At 23.6% G+C, this 21,623-nt stretch overlaps 4 protein-coding genes across 4 annotated transcripts; 2 read left to right on the forward strand and 2 right to left on the reverse strand.

Moving 5' to 3' along the window:
• Positions 1-207: 207 nt before the first annotated feature.
• MKS88_004060 (intron-binding protein aquarius) lies at positions 208-7,437 on the reverse strand (the record flags this gene model as incomplete). Its single annotated transcript, XM_067217205.1, has 1 exon — positions 208-7,437. One exon carries the CDS (start codon positions 7,435-7,437, stop codon positions 208-210), a length of 7,230 nt encoding a protein of 2,409 aa, XP_067071657.1.
• Positions 7,438-9,569: 2,132 nt separating this feature from the next.
• MKS88_004061 (protein kinase) lies at positions 9,570-12,938 on the forward strand (the record flags this gene model as incomplete). Its single annotated transcript, XM_067217206.1, has 15 exons — positions 9,570-9,879; positions 10,008-10,081; positions 10,261-10,307; positions 10,458-10,555; positions 10,664-10,711; positions 10,901-10,979; positions 11,092-11,154; positions 11,257-11,290; positions 11,426-11,484; positions 11,617-11,702; positions 11,901-12,004; positions 12,106-12,163; positions 12,261-12,350; positions 12,476-12,559; positions 12,901-12,938. The coding sequence occupies 15 exons, from the start codon at positions 9,570-9,572 to the stop codon at positions 12,936-12,938; spliced, it is 1,272 nt and encodes a 423-aa protein (XP_067071658.1).
• Positions 12,939-14,323: 1,385 nt separating this feature from the next.
• Positions 14,324-15,339, forward strand: MKS88_004062 (thioredoxin-related protein; the record flags this gene model as incomplete). The annotated part of the gene is made up of 2 exons (XM_067217207.1): positions 14,324-14,459; positions 14,849-15,339. 2 exons carry the CDS (start codon positions 14,324-14,326, stop codon positions 15,337-15,339), a joined length of 627 nt encoding a protein of 208 aa, XP_067071659.1.
• Positions 15,340-17,228: 1,889 nt separating this feature from the next.
• Positions 17,229-21,605, reverse strand: MKS88_004063 (uncharacterized protein; the record flags this gene model as incomplete). Its single annotated transcript, XM_067217208.1, has 1 exon — positions 17,229-21,605. The coding sequence occupies one exon, from the start codon at positions 21,603-21,605 to the stop codon at positions 17,229-17,231; it is 4,377 nt and encodes a 1,458-aa protein (XP_067071660.1).
• Between the last annotated feature and the right edge of the window lie 18 nt (positions 21,606-21,623).

The raw sequence follows: 21,623 nt of genomic DNA on the forward strand, positions 1-21,623 counted from the left end.
AATGTTCAAATAATATTTTTTTTTATTTTAAAAAATATAATTCTTCTTTTTCTCATATACTTTCACTAAAGTTAATTCTAATCCATAATAAAATTTTACATATTTAGAGTGTACACTATATATATATATATATATATATATATATATTATATATATATATATATATATTTATTTATTTATTTTTTTTTTGTTCATGATGGGTTTCTCCTAACTAGCTCCTTGTTGAAAATATGCATTTGACAAAGAGTACAAAATTGTGTAAAAGTGATTTAAGTCTTTTATAATAACAGGTGAATTGTTACCGTCTCTTTCTTTAGTGTTAAAATGTTCATTCAGTTGCAAGGATAGACTTAATTTATTCTTCCTAAAAAAATATAAAGGCTTTTTAAATTCATAATTTTTCTTGTATAAACTATAATTACCAACTACATATAAACCAAATCTTGCTCTTGAAAATGCAACAATCAACCTTTTAATATTTTTCATATAACCTATACTTTTTGATCTAACTAATGAAATTATTACGTAATCGTTTTGCTTACCTTGATATTTGTCAACAGTTGTCACTTTTTTAGGAACTCCGATTAACTTATTATACAAACAATTTTTTTTTAAAATGTCTAATATTAATTCTTTTTGACCATTATATGTTGTTAATATTGTTATAATTTCATTAGAATACCCTATTAATCTCATATACATAAAAATAGCAACCGCCATTTCAGCCTCTAACAAGTTTTGGTAAAAATAAGGTACTGGTGTGTATTCCTCCGATTCAACATGTACAAACTGATAAGTATATGTGAATCCTGGATTAAAATTCTTTAAAAATTTATCTCTGTGTATACATTCTAAATTTGCTATTTGTATATTATACTTACTATAGAAATATTTATAAATGTTACATATCTCGTTCCTCATACGTCCTTGCTCATTTAAATAAATAGAAGGTAATTCTAATCTTAAAAATCGTTTATACAAAGATTGTTCATAATTAGCAAAATTTTTTATATATTTATTTTTTATAATAGGCGGTAGTTGGTTTGAATCCCCTACAAAAATAATTCTCTTTAATTTGCTTTTATCATATCTATTCTCTTGAAGCAATAATGGCAAAAATGTGTCATTCTCAGTAATTTGTGTGCATTCATCTATTATAATATTATCAAAATAAAATTGTAATTTCGTTATTTTACTTCTATTTATACTTGCATGGGTACAAGTCATCGCAATAATCCTTGCTAATTTTGCTATTATGTAAACGCCTCTTTCTCGCTGATTCTTTAAAACTTCAAATGCTCTACAGTCATTCAAATGTTCATGCGTTTTTATTAATTTTGCTAAATAATATTTACATACATATAAATCATCCTCATTATTTTTGAACGTCATACCAGTTAATTCTCCTTTGAAGATGCTATGCTTATCCTGATTATCTTTTGTCCTATTTCTTTGTTCTTCTATTCTTTTAAATTCATTATTAGTTAGTGACTCTTCTTTTTTAAAATTCTTTTGAATAGCATTACCTTTCGAGTTTTTTCTTCCTCCTCTTTCTACTTCCCCTTCTCCGTTCTCTACATCCTCCTCTTCCTCTTCTTCCATTTTCTCTTTTCCCAGTGCATCATTTACCCATAAACCACTTGCACTCAAATTTGTGCCAGTACAGTTTTCCAAATTATCGGCATGTTCAGCTCCGATATTTTTATCGGCAAACCTATTTTTATAATCCAAATATTGATCAATACTTATTCTTTCTAATTTCAACGTTATATATTTTTTAAAAGGGAATATAATATTATATATGCTCAAATTTAATATCTTTAGTTGATGTTCCGGATGAATTAAATAAAAGCACGATTTGTCTTCCTCTAATATATGCAGTTCTTCTATTTCCTTACTGCAGTATACGTTTGCATTGTCCATTTTCCACACAATATACTCCACATTTTCGAACTGTTTTACATACATTTTTGGACACAAAAATAAGTTGTATATATCGTAGTCATCAATGGACGATGATATGTATAATTTAAAAAAACTATCAATATTTGCATTTTTTTTAAATATATCAACAAACATAAAAAATTTGGAAATACGTTTTTTAACGTTATTTTCATAATATTGAGTAGCAGATAAACAATTAAATATTTCTTTGTTATTGCATGACACGGATATCAAACTTATTTCATTCAATAATTTTTGTCTTAATTCAATCATATAATTTATTCTTCCATATTTTGAAAAATTAAAATTATCATCTTCATCATTTAAAATATTATCCGAGTTATTAATCATCTCTAGATGATCTTTGTCATTATGATAATTTTTTTTTAAACTTTTTTCTATTTCTTCATACTCATTTCTTAAATTTTCAATATCTAATTCTCCCATTCCTACTCTACATAAATATTTTTGATGAATCAAATTTTCCTTAACAAGTAAATTAAAAATGTAGTTTAAACAACTATTACTGTGTGTGCATATAAGAATCTTTTCTTTTTTTTTATTATTAAATAATATATTTATAATTTTATTTAATATACTGGTTTTCCCACTACCTGGAACACCCTCAATAATTGTTATGCCTTTATATAAACCACTTTTTATGCATTCGATTTGTCTTTCTGTATAATGTATTTTATTTTTTACAAGTTTATTTCCATCCTTTTCTTTATTACCAAATTCAATATTTGTGCTATTTTTTTTTGTCGTATGGATTAATAACCCTTCTAATGGATAGTTTTCATCATCATATATTTTATTCTGTATTCTATATATTCCATCTTTCAAACTTAAGTACTTTATGGAGTTTTCCATGATTTTATCAAATATTTTCTTTACATTTTTATGATCATTTATCACAGCGCCTTCTTCACTATCACAATATCCCTCCTTGTAACAAGTGGTTGCATTATTTTTCTCCTCCTCTTTCACTTTATTTAAATAATTATTTAAAATTAAAAAATATTCCTTTTGCTTAAATTCAAACTGAAAGACGAAAAATTTTTCACAGTGATATGCCACTTTAATGTTTGATATAAATTTTGAAATGAAATTCATATCATCAACTTTATATTTATTAATTACACAAATGTGATAATATAAACTTTCAATTATGTTTCTATGTAACACACTTTTCTGAAGAGAATTTTTTTGATTATCATATTTTATAGGAATATAACTTAAAAACAAAGGTTCAATATATTCATTCAGCAAATTTTTTATACTAACTTTGTCGCTATTACCATTTGATACATTTATATATGATGAGTCAATACATAGATATGCGACATTCGTTGTTTCTAGTATATGTTTGATGTTTAAAAAGGTGTTTAGATAATTAATATCATCAATATTCTTTCTTATATAATTTAATTTCGTTTTATTATACCCCTTTTTTTTCTTTGACACTTTTCCTACGTTGGATTTAAGAACACTTTTTTGATTATAATTTCCACCTTCCGAGTTATCCCCATCTGAGTCATCCCCATTTGACTCATCCCCATTTGACTCATCCCCATTTGACTCATCCCCATTTGACTCATCCCCATCTGAGTCATCCTCATCTGAGTAGTCCTCATCTGAGTAGTCCTCACCCGAGTGCTCTCCATTCGAGCTCACGCTTTCCGAGTTTTCTTCAGATAAGTTTTCCTCTTTTTCTTCACCTCTAAGTGGTAACGTTTTTTTGTAATATTTTAAGGAATTATCACAATACCCCAAAAAGATATCATGCACCCAGTAGGGTATAACTGCATCATCTGGGTTCATTATTAATGTTTTAATATTGTTCAAAATGTAAAAAAAATTATTTTCCTTTTGCTTCCTTCTTACCAGTAAATTAAATGAGCTATATATTTCAGGCGCATTTATAATATCCTTTTGATACTGTAAATAATCTAAATACACGGTAATTTTCTTCATGCTACATTTTTCATTATCCATTTCATTATCATCTTCTACAAAATTTGCATATTTAATAACTTCACATCCTCTTACATAATTAATTCCTAATAATTTTTTTAAATCATTATCATTAATAACATTTAATTTATTCTTATAATGATTTGTATAATTCTTTACACAAACTAAAAATAATATATCGGACGGTCTAATCATGTTCCATTCGTTATGAACTCTTTCGTGATATTTATATTTTAGATCTATAACTATTTCTCCCATAATCATTTTCTTATTATTATCAATATTTACAATTTTGAAAGAATCAATTTTATTGCTCATTCTTCTTTCATTTGTAAAATAAGTATTTTCAATCTTATTAACATCATTAATTATAGAGTTCAGTTGATATTCATTATACATATTACTGCTCTCTAATAATAAGTCATCGCTGTGATTTGCAGTATTAACATTCTGTTCTAAATTTTCTTCTTCGTATTTTCTTTTTTTATTCATTTTTAAACCTTCATCATCGTTATAATTATTATGTGCACCATGCTTTCCACTTTCAAAATATAATTTTTTTATTTTCCTTTCCCCTTCATTTTCACTTTTATTTAAATTACTATTTTCATCTATTTCGAAAACATAGTTACATATAGTATTCTCATTTACCTTTTTATTTTTTGGATTTGTTTCATACACGTACTCAATTACATTTTTCCTTATATCATAGTAACTCTGTAATTTGAATAAATTATATATTCTAAAAATATAGTCATTAATGCATAAATATTGTAAATTCAACTTAAACAAAGGTTTCGTATAAAGGAAAGTTTTTCTTTTCTTTTTCAAATCATCTTTTGTATCAATCAAAACATTTTCAAATAAATCCTTTTCATTTGGGTAATCACAGTTCTTATCAATTTCTTCAAAAATATTTTTTTTAAAACTTAAATTTTCAATTAGTAAGGTAATGTAAAATAGTTTTCTCTTCCTACTAAATATGTGCACGTTTCTAAACAGCCTATTATTGCTACTATTCCACGTATCGTTGTGAGACATATCGTCGTGCGGTTTGCCACCTTGTGCTTTATTGTCTTGCGTGTTAATGTCAAATAATTGATTACTCTCTTCTTCCATTTCTTTCCCTTTGGTCTCTTTTTCCGTACATCTCTTTTTTCCCGACTTCTGCTCAGACGGGGTCACAATAATATATTTTAAATTTTCGCATAAAAATAATAATTCCTCTTTTTCTAATTTCGAAAAATTCTCCAGTAATTCCTTTTTTTTATCCATTAAAAAAACTGATTTTAGGTAATAATTTTTTAATATTTTATGATCCTTAAAATATTTATAACAGAAGATTTGAAAATATTCAAAATTCTTATAATGTTCATTATTTATTTCTAAATAAGTTAATGGGTTCCCTGAAAAATTATTTATATACATTTCAAGATAGTATTTCAGCAGTTTTATTAATTCTTTGAACTTCCTTTTTTTGTTCAAACTAGATATTTTACAATATATTAATACATTAAAATATTTCATAAAAATGTACAACACTCTTCTTGAATAAAGCTGGCTTAACAGATCAATAAAAAACTCTATACATTTTTCAACAAATAAAATAACAACATTCATACTATCATCATCATATATTTTCTTCTTCTTCTTCTTTTCTCTAACATTTTCCCTAATCTTTTCACGTACACATTTTTTACTTTTCTGTTTTATTCTGCTTTCATATTTAGAAAACATATGTAATATCTCTTCTTTTTTATATTCACTGTGATTAAAATAAATTTCGTTCTTTTCATCTTCGCTAGAGGCATATTTCGAATAGCGTTCTAAATAGTCATCTTCTTCTTCCTTTTCGTCTTCCTCTACCCCTACCTTCACTTCGTAATTATCAATACTATTATTTATACCACATCTTGTACGCTTATTTGAACGTCCATTTTTGGAAGCATTTTCCTCACAATTTATATCCTCTCCATTAATAGGCACCACTTCCTCTTTGCTTCTATCATTTGTACCGTTCATTGTATTACCATTTGAAAGAATAGTTTTTTCTTTTGTACTGCCATTATTTAATTTCATTTTGCCCGAAAAAGGAAGATCAACATTTTCATCAATAAATTTATCCACGTAATTATCATAATCATCTAACTTGATGTTTTCAATTTCGTTATCAGTCATAGAGGACAAGGAAGATGAACTGCTTGTTAGATCGTCCAATTCTTCAGATTTCCGCTCAATGATATCTAAAACAATTAGAAAGTAATTTATTAAGTTATAAAAAAATTCACTTTTATTCACAAGTAAAATAATATTTTCATCATATTCTCTTGTTTTCTTTTCTAAATGATTCATCTTTCCATTATTTTTTAATTTTTCATTAGTATCAGTATTTGATGTATCGTCTTGAGACATTATGCAGCAATTACTCATATATACATTTAACACACTGTAACTTCTGCCATTTATATACTTCTTATCCATAATTTTTAAAAGATTATTATAAAGCATTTTCGCTTCTTTATTTTTTTCAAAAAGAAATTTATTTAAGTAATCGTAATGTATATGGTTCCATATAAAAGGATTACACAAATCTACACACAATTTAAAAAGAAACTTTTTATCTATACTAGAATATATATTTATAAAAAACTGAATAATTATCGACTTTTCTAAAAAATTTAATTTGTATAAATTTTTTCTATAACTGATTGGTTTAGTACCCATTTGACGGTTCTCCAATTTATTGTCAATATTTTCCACAAAATCATTTAAAACAAAATTATAATTAATTAATTTGAGCGTATTAAAAAATAAACTATTAAATTTTTCTATCAAAAAATCTTTATATAAATCATATCTTTCATATATATTACAATTCTCCTTTTCTGTGCAATTCCCCTTTTCCACTTCCACTAATTTTTCAAATTCATCTATTTTGTTACAAATTATTTCATCCCAAATTTCATATTTTCCTTTTTCTTCATATTTATAACAAATGAAGACAATTAGTGATAATATATGTTTTATATATAAAAAGCTCACTCTCTCATTTGATACTTCGTTGTAAAAAAAAATACTGTTGTTACCTAAAGTATACAATTCATCATACATATTGTAGTATGCCCACAGCGTTTTTTCAAAATATTGAGAAATTTCTAATTTTTTTAAATGTTTTGGGTTAAAGTTTTTATTTTTCAAATAGTCATAAGTTTTTCCAATAAAACTTAATCTTTTTCCATCTATTTTTGTAATCTCTTCTTTTGTTTCAGAACTTCCATTCATGCCATCACTTTTCCTTCCATTTTTTTTACAAAAAAGGCTAAAATCTAAGTGTTCAATTACATACGTATAATTATGATAATCGTTTTCTAAGTTGATCTCCTTTTCAATTACAACTTGTTCTGAATTATTTTCTTCATCAGTTTTATACGTAATCGTATCGTTATCATCTACATTTTTACCTGACTTACTTATGGATGAACTTTTATTACCTGATTTTAAATTTTTTGATTTCATATTCTCATTCACTTTTCTTCCTTCTCATCCTCTTTTTATAGTCATATCTTTTTATTAAAATTATTTTCCCTATAATTACTTCTCACAAATCCTGTTTCTCAATTTTGTATAGAGAATTTCTTAACACTTGTTCCTTCAAAACTTATTCTTAAAGGCAAAAACAAAATAAATGATCTTTTTTGTGACCATAAATATGTTTAAATTTTTAAATGTTGCTCTCTTTTTAATAAAGAGTATTTATCACACATATTATGTACAACTGCCTTAGTTTTTATTACAGCTTTATTGTAGGTATATATGTATATATATATATATATATATATATATATACGTATACGTATATGTAAACTTTTTTAGAATGTTCAATAAATTTTGACACTTCATAAAATTGCCTGTGAAACACTTTTAAGCACAAGGGCCAAAAAGCATTTAAGAAAAAGAAAATAGAAATAAAAAATGCCTCATTTGGATATTCGCATACTTCGTAAAAATTTTAAAGCATATATTCTTATTTGTGTATTTCATACTGTATTAAGCTCTTTTAATTCTGTAATATTGCAAGAAATAAAAACATATTTTTTAAATTCCTTTAAATGAAGTTCTACTTACCTCCTATTTTATTAAATTTATTCTTAATAGAAATACGGTAAATTTTTAATCTTATTTACTTAATTATTTATGTAAAAATGGAATATTAAGGTATAATTACTGGAAAAAAATAAAAAACCCATAAGAACAGTTGCCTTTATATTTAAACAGAATTCAACCCTCTATGCGATAAAACGATAATTCGTTAAAATAATGTATACATATATATATGCATCTATATATGCATATAATATTGGACTATACATTATGATATATTATTTTCTTACAAGGTTGAACCTTCGTTATAAGGAGACATTCATTATAAAACCGTATATAGAAAAGAATGAAAAAGGGGAAAAGAATAAATTTTCCAACTTTTTGAAGGAGTAAAAGTAAGCACCATATTTTATTTATTAATTTTTTTTAATCTGCAGAACAAATAAAAAAATTGTAATAAATCATGTGTTATAATTTTTTATAATTTTTTAAAATATTAAATTAATCACTTATCACAGTTTGGAAATAACCTAGTTATTCTTCTTTTTTTAAAATATAGTTTTCGTAATTTATATATAACAAGCACACCCTATATTTATTTTCCACGTCTTCAAAAACACACAAACATAAGACTCAACGTATTTATTAACATTCGTTCCTATGTATATATTTTTTTTTTTTTTGTTTATTTCCTTATTTTTTACAAATATACCATCATAATTTGTAGCATGCTTGTTATAATAAAACCCGCACCTTAAATAAAGGTCCTATGTTCAAGTTATTTTATTTTTTTTTATTTTTTTGCTTTTTTCGTGCATACACAGTTGAAGTTTTTTCATTTACAGAATTGTCATAGAAAAAAAAAAAAAAAATGTTTTTATTTAATGCAGAAATAAATTAATTTGTTTCGTTTTGTTTTGTTTTTTCTTTAAATTCCCCTTAACAATTACAATAATTTCGTGAATACAGTTCAATAAAAATAATGCAAACTATTTATATAAACAAAAAAAATCCAGTGAAAATATACTTCTAATAATACTGCCTAATTCCCTTTTATAAAAATGGGAATTAAATTATAGTAATAAGTCTGTGCAATATATAGTTTTAATATACGTCGTTTTGTAAAAGACGAATATATTTGTACTCTCTGCTAATTTAGGACTTTTTTTGTAGTTCCTTAAAACGCGAAGTCGTATATTAATTTGAGTGAAAGGTGTACTTTTTTTTTCTTTGTTTTAAATATATATACAAAGTTACACACGTAAACACATGCATATTTACGCATATATTTATTATTTTTTTCCACCAAATTAATGTAAAATTTTAGAAAAATCTCTCTTTACTCTTTCTTTTTTTTTATTATGCTAAAAAGAGAAAAATATATATATATATATATACATACGCACATATATATATGCGTAAAAATTATAACTGCTTATGCATATAAAATTTACATATATTTATATATGTGCATGTATATACGTAGCTACATAGATCTAAAACAAAGGATAAGAAGATCGTCCTATCAACATCCCCAAAAAATCAAAATGAAAATAAAGAAGTTTTTGAACAATAGTAATAATAATCTTTTAAATTCCTTTTGTCTGGAATCAGGAACAAATGTGTTTAAGGACCATGTTCCTATCACCACATTAAAAGAAAATAATAAAAAAAAAGTATTCTACAGTTATAATATTATTGATGGTTATAAATACAAAATCATTGTTAAAAGAAAAAAAAATAATTTAAATAACACAAAATTTATTATTTCATCATTAGACCATCCATATATTGTTAAATTAATTCACTGTTGTGAATATTCCTCTTGTTATATTAGTGTCTTTGAGTTCTTCTCAGGTATTTTCATAGGAAAAAACAATATACTAATATTAGTGATAGAATATATTTCTTCACTTTCCTATTTTAGTATTAGTTTTAACTTCTAACATTTTTTATTTTATTTTCACCCTTTTTAAACTTTGTAGACATAACTTTATATTCATCCGTAATATTTTCTACTAAATATGATGAAAGGAAAATAAAAAATATAATATATCAGGTTTATTCAGAAAATAGTATAACAGGATTAAATAGCATAATAAAATAAAACGTTTCAAAAAAAAAAAAAAAAAAAAAAAAAAAAAAAAATTGCTATGTTATACATCAACGAATGACTTGTATAATCCTCTATATTACATCTTCTATTAGTATACATTTATCTTCTTTTCTTTTTTACAGATTTTCTTGACAGTTAACTATTTGCACTCAAACAACTTATTTCACAAGTGATAATATAATTCACACAAATAATAATATGCAATAACTTAAATGCATACATATATATGTGTATACACAAGTGTGTAAGTTTATACATATTATACATAATAACATAACTTAAATTTTTGACATATAATGAAATCTGCATAAATGTTCAGGAACTTAGCTCCTTACAGTTTTCTTATCAAAATTGTGAATAATGAAGTGATGATTAAATTAGAAGATGTTTATAATATTAAGGCCCTATCAACAAAATGTTATATCTCCTTTACAAAAATCACAAAAAATTCATTATAATCATAATATAAATTCTTGTCTCATTGTTTTACTTTTTAATTTTATTTAAATTTTTCCCCATATGCAGTAAATTCAAAAATGAAAAGTGAAAATATCTATAGTATTGGAGTAATAAGTAACAATAAGAAAAAAAAAGAAAAAAAGAAAAAAGAAGATACAGATAAAATTTACAGGAATGATCTGTTTTACGTGTACCCTAAAAATAAATCGTTAACACATGTACAACTAATAATGATAATTCCCATTAAAGATATATAATGTTTAGACATATTTTTCTTATTTTTCCAATTTTTTTTTTTTGTAGTGTATTTTTTAGCTTGTGGGAAATATCCACACTTTTGCTTTGAAAATAAAAAAAAAAAAGTTTTACCCTTAAATGAATTGTTAGTTTTCATTTGACACATATTTCAAGAATAAAGAAATATGTAGAAGACTAAATTGATTTCGTAATTTCACCATTTCACGCTTTTCATATTTTTTTAATTTTTCTTCTAGACATGAAAATATTTCACACAAGGGACAAAGTTTTCTAAGAAGAATTTTATTAAGCGATTTGAGGTTACTTTTTAAAACGTCTATACATGCGTACTTACATATATTTATAATAAGAATTCTTTAAATCAAAATACATTATTTATGACAAATTATTTTTCCTAAAAGTTCAATGATTACCATAAGAGAAGCGCTCGATCATGTAATGAAAAACACATAAAATTTTTTTTCTAATATATTCCCATGTTTTATTAAAATATTAAGAAAAGGGTGTGGAAAAAAAAAAAAAAAAGGACGAATAGTAATATTACCTACTTTTTGTTTTATTTTTTTAAAGGAATGGTTTAAAGAAAATGTTAAAAAAAACATTTACATAAATTTCGACATGCTAAGAAGGTGCGCAATATAAAATTTTCCCCCTTTCTGTACTTACAAGTTTACACTTATATATATACATACAAATATAAACTTATAACTTTATTCTCATTTATTTTTGTTCTATTTAAAATTCGAAAAACCTGCCCTTAGTATTTACGACTTTTGGAAAAAAAATACCTTTAAAAGATACATACTGAACAACATTTCTAAATTCATGGTGAAAGAGGACATATACAGTATGGCGGAATAAGTAGAATCATTCACTTTTACTGTATATATATATTTACATATATATGGATGTTTGCGCGTATATGTATGTGCACATTTAATCTAATGCACGTACCTTTATTTTACATATTAAATACGCATAGAACTCACAATATTTGTTCCGCTCATATGTGGACATGTTGTTTTCTTAATATTTCTTTATATAGAATATAACTTCTTATTTTTTTACTTTGACCTATTGGAAGAAGGATCAATAAAATATGAACAATATTCCTCAACGATGAAGAAATTAGGTCTTATAGATGCAAATGTAATCATTTATTCGTTAATTTTTTTTCTCACAGAATTATGTTCATGCGATATTCTATTTTATTTTACATAAATATTTTAAATTGCACCTTTTACTACCAGGTACAAGAATCATTTAATGGATTAGATGTTTCAGAAAGAGGCCAAATACAATTTAGCAGTATATAATTTTTTTTTTTTTTATCATTTTTTTTTGTAAACGCTAAAAATTTATCATTTTTGTAATATATATCTGAAAATACTTATATTCTTTTCAGATATTATAGCATGTCTTTTAAATAATTTTATAAAAATTGATAAAAAAGTAGTGTTTAAATTTTTTAAGAAAGTAGACTACAATAATGAAGGTAAGCTACTTTTTTCCTTATCTATTTTTATTAAAGTATTTCATCGGAGCTGTTATACATATATATAAGCATGTTAACGTATTACTTATTTATTTGCTTGTTCTATTTTCCCCTTCAATAATTAGGAATAATCACTAAAAAAAAGTTATACAAATTTTATAACATTACAACAAAAAGCGATCTAAGTGTCAACGATAAGAGAAAGTTTAGTAAGTATCCTAATTCACGCAATTTTTTTCATTTTAATTATTTATTTAAATATTACTATGCGTACTCCTATTTTCATATATATGCATACATACAAACATGTGTAAAATAAAAATTAAAAATGTTCATTCGATAGTGGTTCTTTATTGTCTTTATATTCTTCAATGTTTATTAGTATTTCCCCTTTAGCATTTTATGTAAATATATTTCCCCTTTTTAATACTGCATTATATTCATCTATTTATCATATATATAAATGTTCATATATGCATTTGTACATACATACATACATATATATGCATACAGCACGTATATATGGAATATATGTATATTTAATATTCAGATTTTGAAGACTTCTATAGCTATATTAGCAAAGAATAAATGAAATAGCATTTACTTTTTTATTCTTCATAATTGCAATTATTTCCTTAAAAATGTTAATCAATGTAAGGTATTTTTCAAGGATACAGCGAAAGAAATATCAACTCTTTTTCTTTTTTTTTTTATTAAGAATTTTTTACTGCTTTATCAGGTTTTTCTTAATTGTTAAATAAATATCTTTTTTCTAATTCTTTAATTAATTCCTTAACCTTTTATTTTTATTTAAAACCATTCTTTAGTATTTGTGCATTCAATTAGTGTACACAAATATTTATATTTTACATTATATTATTTTCATTTTTTTTTTTTTTTTTTTCTATATTTGTTTATCTCTTTAAATATGTTTACATTTTTATTTGCTCTTTTTTTTTTTTTTTTATATATCTTTTAATCACCTGCATAAATTATCACTTCAAGATTTTTAATTTTTTTAAAATATTTTAAAAGAAAATTTTTAATTTTTACTTAGGTAAAAACTGTATTCTGAATAAACTAGTCGTCACTTGCCCTTTTTAATATGTACATATACGTATAAACATACAATGTTTATATATGTATATATATATATATATATATATAAATTTATATGCGCATACATACTGGTGCTATATGTATTTTTTTTAAATTTTCATTACGTTTATATAAGTATTATTTTTACTTTTCATATTAAAACGAATAATTTAATATGTAAACTAAATGTTGAGTTGAAAAATGTATATATTTTTCAGTTTTTTTAAAAAAAATATATTTTTTTTTTTCATTAGCAGTATGTTAAGAACATTATGGGTTGTGTGCACGAAATAAAAAAATTAAGTTAAAAAAAAAAAAAATTGTTTTATTATAAAAAATAATTGAAAAAGTAAAATACAAAAATAAAGAAAATATAATAATAATAAAAAAGAAAAAAATTATTTTGCAACCATCTTTCAAAATGACAATACGAAAATAATTTTGTACATAAATATTAAATTTCTTTATAATTAAAGAAAAATACGTAAGACAAAACTAATATGTATAATAATATATTTTATATTATGTATAATACGTATGCGTACATGTACGTATTATATATACATATATACATATATATATATATATATATATATATGTGCATAAAATTTTAACATTTAACTTTTTTATGAAGAGTACTATAATAAAAGGAATAATACATTCATTGAACGTTCTAGATTAACTTAATTTATTTTATTTTATTATATTTTCATTATTATTATTATTTTTTTTTTTTTGATTGAACTTAATACTTTTTATTTCAAAAGAAAAATTATAAGAATACAATTAATTAATACGAAAGAAGTATTATTTGGAAAAGTATTTTTATTTTAATTTATTTTATAATTATTTATCACCTTTGTAAAAATTTTAAAATGGCAAGAATTACAAAAAGTTTTGTATTGTTTCTTTTTTTAATAATTTTAAATTGTTGTTATGCTCAAGATGTAATTGAACTGAATGATTCAAATTTTGAAAATCTGACACAAATGTCAACAGGAAACACTACAGGTTAAAATTTTTTTTATTTTATTCGTAATTTATTTGTTTTATTTTATTTTAATTGAAAATGGAACTGCCGTTTATATGTATTGTTCTGCTTGTTTGTGTTTATTCCTTTTCTGTTTTCCTTTGCTTCTTTTTTGCTACAACCGTTACCCATGCTTTTTCCCTCCCGACAGTGGCTTCCGTTCTATTGGAAGTGATCAATTGCTCTTAGTCCAATAAATATATAATTTCTTTTCCTTTTACGTATTTTCCCTAACCATAATAATGTTCTTTTTTTTTATTATTGTATGGTTTTGTTATAATATATATTATTATTTCATTTTACTTTTTTTTTATGTTATGTTACGTTATTTTACCTTTTTGCACGGTATATCACTTTTTCGAATCAACAGGATCGTGGTTCATAAAATTTTATGCCCCCTGGTGCTCACACTGTAAAGCCATGACCAAAACTTGGGCCAAACTAGCTGCTGAATTAAAGGGAACAGTAAACATAGCGAAGATTGATGTTACTACAAATTCCAAAACAAGAAAAAGATTTAAAATAGAAGGTTTTCCAACATTAGTATATTTTAAAAATGGAAAAATGTACGATTACAAAAATCATGATAGGTCATTGGAAGCATTTAAAAATTTTGTTCTAGAAACGTATAAAAATGTAAAACCATCTGACCCACCCAAACCTCTTAATTATATGGATATATTCAAAGACATGGCAAATGAAACCTTTTTAAATATAGATAGAATATACAAATATGCCTTTCCATCACTAGCGGTTATTATAGTTTTATCATTTTTAGTTGGATTCATTACATGTTTTCTTTTGTTTAAATTTTGTTCAAGTAGTTGTTCTCAACAAAAAGTGTCCAAAAAAAAAGATTAAATTGGAGAAAAACAAACAAAGATCAGTAGAGGAATGAAGTCATAAAAAATAAAAGTAATATATAAATGAATAGTCAAATGAAAAAGCATTTGAACAAAATTGAAAAAATAATTGAATACAAAAATTAACATACAAATGAAAAAATAAACAAATAAAAAGAATGCATTTCATAACCAGAAATATATTAAAACAGTTTTAACATGTGTATGTTTATATGTGATGAAAAGAAAAATATATGTAAAGTTATCCATGTTTTCCTAGCAAATTATTAAAAAAGTAATAAACATCAAGATATTGTTATATAGAAGGAGAGCATATGTAAAACGGTGTTTTATGTTTTCGTGGGCACTTTATTTTATTTTTTTATATATTTTTTTTTTTCCTTTTTATTTTATCTTTTGTATAAATATACATATTTATATATACACATTTAGTGACCATATAATGTATCCACCATGTCCTAAGTATGTAGCTCCCTTAATACATGCAATATTCCTAACATAGTAGTTTCGTATAATATCTCCTTTTTTCATGCTCAGTACATGGTTCGCTCAAAAATTTATAAAAATAATAAAATTAAAAATACCTTATATCCATTTTAATATATAAAAGTATAACTTTAAAGCATCTTCATTGCATCATTATAATTGTACATTTTTTTTTTTTTTTTTTTAAATCAAAAAAAATTCTATCTTAAAAAGACTACATTTATTTACATGTATATATTGGTTAATATATATATATTATAAAGACAAGTTTAAGAATTCTGAATTTTTTTCTTTAAAAATGCATACACATATATACACGTATATATAAATATATATCTCATATAAATATATGTATATGTAAATATATGAATGTTTTTTCCTTTTAATGGTATAAACTGTATTTTTTTAAATTCTATAATATTAAGATTCAACGAATACACGAGGAAAGTATAAATATAGAGAAATAAAAAAGCGAACCGTAAAAACAAAGAAACAGCATAAACCATCATACAGACGAAAAATGTAAAGAAGGTATATCTTAAAAAGTGCGCATTACAATAAAAGTTAGCAACCTATTTATATATTCATTACAAAAGCAGGAGAATTTATACGCATATATATATATATATATGTGGGTGTAGGTAGGTATGTATACATTTAAAAATAATAGTTTTCGTTTTAAGTCTTATTCAAAAAATGATAAAATAGCCTTCGCGTAAAGGTGTTTCAGATATAGCGAAAATTTTACAAAAATAAAAAAGTGTGAAATATGATAACATTTTTAGTTAGACACATACTTGAATAACTGCACTTGTGTTACGCGTATATGTGTGTTCTTAATTATAAAGAGAAAAATTACGTATCTTAAAAAATCAATATATTTTGCAAGTCCATTTTCACTTACCTTTTCTTTTTTTTTTTTTTTTTACACCATTTTATTGTAAATTAAAAAAATATACTTTTAAGCAGAATTAAGTAGCATATATAGAAAAAAAAAAAAAAAATATTTCAGTTTTGCGAAGTCGTAATTGTTCATTCATAAAATATATTTTAACAATAAAAGATTTCCTCTTTTTTAAATGTATAATTAAAAAAAATTAGGTAAAAATAATTGTTCTTCAAAAGTTTTAATAATATGTATGTATAACATATATATATATATATATATATAAGCATACATGTACATATGTACACTCGTTCCCTTATGAATACGTACGTAAAACAAAAAATGAAAAACATATAAATAAATTTGATTTTCTACTTTATAAAAGCTATAATTCATTGCAAAAATAAACATGGGATATAAAACAAACGAAATGTACAACTATAGGAAATAATGCCAAAATGTAACTCCAGTAATCTCTATTTTAATGTTAACATAACTCACCATCCTTCTTCATTTTACATGTATTTCCGCATATTACTCAAATAACTGTCATTTCGATTGAAACTTTTAAAGCTATTTCTATATTCGTCTTCTTCATATATCTGATTCACATCATTAACATCTCTGTTGCTATAAAAATTTCCTATTTTTGTATGAGCTTTATTATGTATATCACCTGGAAAATTATTAAGTTCGTTATTAGTTCGATACAAATCATTGTGCATGTACGCATTATCATTATTTATATTTAAATCTAAATTATTAATATTTCTATAATTATATAAATCATTTTTTAATATATAAGGATCATAACTATTAGCACTAATATTATTTGCGTTATATCTGTTCTCGTCATTATGAGTACTATAAAACACATTAAAATTTGTGTTTTCATCATCCATTAATTTGGAACTGTCTGTTGGATAGTGTAACCGATTATATCTTAAATGATTTGGTGATACATAAAAATTAGAATTTTTCATATCACTTAAGACGCTTTCATTTTCTAAATTATTAAACATGTGTGAATGCTTATTTTTCAAATGTTCAGGTTCTGTAGTACTGTAAAGATGTCTACTATTTCCATAATTGTCATTTATAATATCATCTTTTTTATTAAAAATGTTTAACTTCTTTAAATAAGACCATTTTTTTTCAGATGCATTTTGCTTCTTATTATCACTTAAAAAAGTAGAATCCTTATTATTACTGTTCATATAATAATCATTATTATAGAAATCATTTTCACTAAATTTATTAAATCCCTTATAATTATATGGCATGTTACTAACACTTGCATTGGGATTTATATTACCAATTGGGGAGGTATAAAAATTTCTCGCTATATTATTTTTCATGGGGGTTTTATTTAAATAATCATCATTCATATTCATATTCATATTTAAATCGACAAAATTATTATAACCTTTTATTGGGCTGGCAAAATTCTCCCTAGGATCATTTAACTTACTTTTGTTAGGTAAAAAAAAGTTACCTCCATTTTCTGACAAATATTCTTTCTCCATAAATTTACTCTTTCCTACCAATGGATTAAGTTTATATTTACCATGTGTATAAGGGTAATCATTATGTTCATTAATATTATATAAAAATATATTCTTTGGATTTTCCAACACCTTCAGTAATTTTTCCTCATCTTTCTTAAAATAGTCCTTCATCTTAGTAACTCTATTTAAAGAATTATAGGATGAATATATAAACGAATTTTTTATTGTAGCCCACTTTATAAATAAGAAATATTCAGTATCATTAAGCTTAGTATTTATTACATATACATGTAATGGGAAAAAAACTTTTTTATGATTTTTAATAATATATAACAAGTTATATTTAATATACTTCTTTAGCTTCTTTGTATTTACATAAATGTATTCATTATATATTTTCCATTCGTCTTTTAAGATCGACTCTTTTTTCATATATGATGAGTAGAACATTTTTAATGCGTTATTATTCATACTGTACGGATTATTTTTCAACAAATCCAACGTATCATCATCTAGGTACACATTTTTCCTTATTTTATAAATATATACATAATCTGTTTCTGTATCTAATGCTATAAGATGCTTATTATCTGATTTTTCAATAGTAAAGAATCGAATATTTAAAAAATTTTTATGACTATAATCATCTGCGCAACTGTAATACCTAGGCAATAAAATATTAATAACATTTTCATTTTTTAAATTATATAAATGCTTCTTCACATCTTTTAAATAATTCACAACAAACCTTTTCACTGAAAATTCTTCCCTTGTGTTGTCATATTCTATCATATTATTACGTTCATCTCCACTCTCAGATATGTACAAATTATTATTAACATCTTTAATAGTAGAAATGTAGTTATTAAAATCTTTTATATTAATATGTAACATATTTTCAAAATTCAAATCATCCTCTTCAAAATTATTCCCATTTTCTATTAACTTTTCCAATATTTTTATTTGTTTCATATTATTTTCTAAATCTGTCACATTGTCTTTTAAGAGACCTCCTATCAAATCACTATTCCGATTATTTGCAATAATTTTATGAATATCTGAATTTAAATCAATAATAATAAAATTACAATCATATTTGTAAAAGCAATCGTTTATTTGCTTATTTAATTTCTTCTTCTTTTTCTTAAATAAATGACTAGCACTTTTTCTTCTCTTCATTTCTATTTCACCCGTGTATAAATATATACAATTACTATACAGATGATACTCACAAATTGAGTTAAAATAAATATTTTGATCTATAAAAAAAGATCTAACTAATGAGAAGCTATTAAGGCCATTATTTTTTAAATTCTTCTCGTATAAATACACATTCCCATTATCATTAAAAACAGAGTAGCAATTATTATTAATCCACAGAAAATTAACAAACTGAGAATTATAACAAGTATTTGTAACTTCATATATGGAAAAATAAAAAAAGTTACATATATATAACGTCTTACTTGTTAATATTAAACAAAAAAACCCATTAGGAGCAAAACAAATTTTTATTACAGAACCGTTTAAAAATATTCTCTTACTCAATTCGTACGAAAATTTCTTATTCTTTTTAGAATAATAATCTATTAATAAATCACAATGACTAATATTACTATATAAAATCTTCCCATAAATATATTCTATCTTACCAGTATTGTACCCTAAAACAAAATTATTAATTAAGTTACAATTATTCGAGTTGTTGTCAAAACATACACAAGTAACATATTCACAATTATTCTTTTTTTCCTTCATTAAATGGGATGGAGAATTATATACATACTCCTTTAAATCTGACAATTTGTATAATTCTTTCCTATTTATATCAACACTATCTGAAATGGTAGAAGTATCTTCCTTGTTACTTATATTATACTCGTTACTATTTTCTCCCAAAAATTTTTCTGAATATTCATTTTCTTCATATAAAAATTGTTTTGGATTTTCATCTTTGATAACAATATCAGGATATTTCTTTTTTATATTTTTTAATATATTTGATATTAGAATGTCCGTATATTTGATATGTTCCCTCTTTTCATAACCCAAAATCAAATTGCTAACCTGAACACGATCATTTTTTATTTCTATATTCCCAATAACATTATTAAAATTATTTTCCAGCTGTTTAAAATTAATAAATATCATTTGCGCTTTACCTGAAAAGAGAATATCTTGAATCAGTTCACCTTCCTCGTTTATACTATTTTCAAATTTTTTTAAAAATTCTGAATACTCACTATTGTTACAATTTCCCTTCTCATTGACATTACTACTAGTATTATTTTCTTCGTATAATCTACCAAAAAAAAAAGTTTTCATCTTTCTCAAATATTCGATGAAGCCACCTACATTTTTACTCTTTTCATTATTTAATATATTGTCCAACTCATCCTCTTTCATTCTTATGTGTTTTAATTTGTAATCATAATCAAAGCTATGAATAAATGGAAGAATAGAAGATAATATTATAATACCATTGTCATTCGTATTGTAATTGCAATCAACGCAATTATAAACGAAATAAGGTGCAACATATCTTTTTCTTAAAAGAAAATCTTGATTCACTAATCTACTGTCTTCTGTTTTTTTTAAATATTTCATATAATCTTTTACATTCCTATCAAAATAATTCGTCAGCGAATAATTTTTTAAATAAGTATAATCTAAAAAATTAAAATGAAATATTTTACTTAAAAATAAAAAAACACTTTTAATACAATCCTTTAACGAAAAAAACATATTACAGATATGCATTAACATGCTATCTGGTTCTAGTACATTTTCAATTACACTACTTTTATTATTTTCATCTAATGTGTATTTTATTTTCATTTTTTCAATTCCATCATTTTCCCCATCTTCATCCTTTTCTTCTTTGTTTATTTTTAATTTGTAATAAGCGCTATCATTTAAATATATATACTCCTCATTTTCTTTTATAAAATTCCCTGATAAATTACGAGGTTTTTCCTCAATTTGATAATAATTATTTTCTAAATCTGTTTGATTTGTTATATATTCATACACATTTTTTTTATTCGCATGAACATAATATACTATTTCATTCACTTTTGCTAACTCATTAATGTTACTTTTTTTCAAATTTGTATCTCTTTTTATTAATTCTTTCTCATTTTCATTTTTTAATTTTTTCAAATATAATATTTTATCATCTTTATCAAAACCATTTAATGTACTACTGTATTTGTCATATTTACTTTTCAAATAAAAATCTTTTTCATATTTCTCCCTCCCAAATATTACATTTTCGTCTTTTTTTCTAATCACATTTTTATTTAACATATAATCATTTGCATGTCCTTCAACTTTATGAATTCTTTGCATAAAATCGTATTCTTCGCTAAAATCATTCATCATTTGCTCCTTCAATTGTCC

The sequence above is a fragment of the Plasmodium brasilianum genome, chromosome 12 (assembly GCF_023973825.1).
Source record: "Plasmodium brasilianum strain Bolivian I chromosome 12, whole genome shotgun sequence".
Taxonomy (NCBI): domain Eukaryota; phylum Apicomplexa; class Aconoidasida; order Haemosporida; family Plasmodiidae; genus Plasmodium; species Plasmodium brasilianum.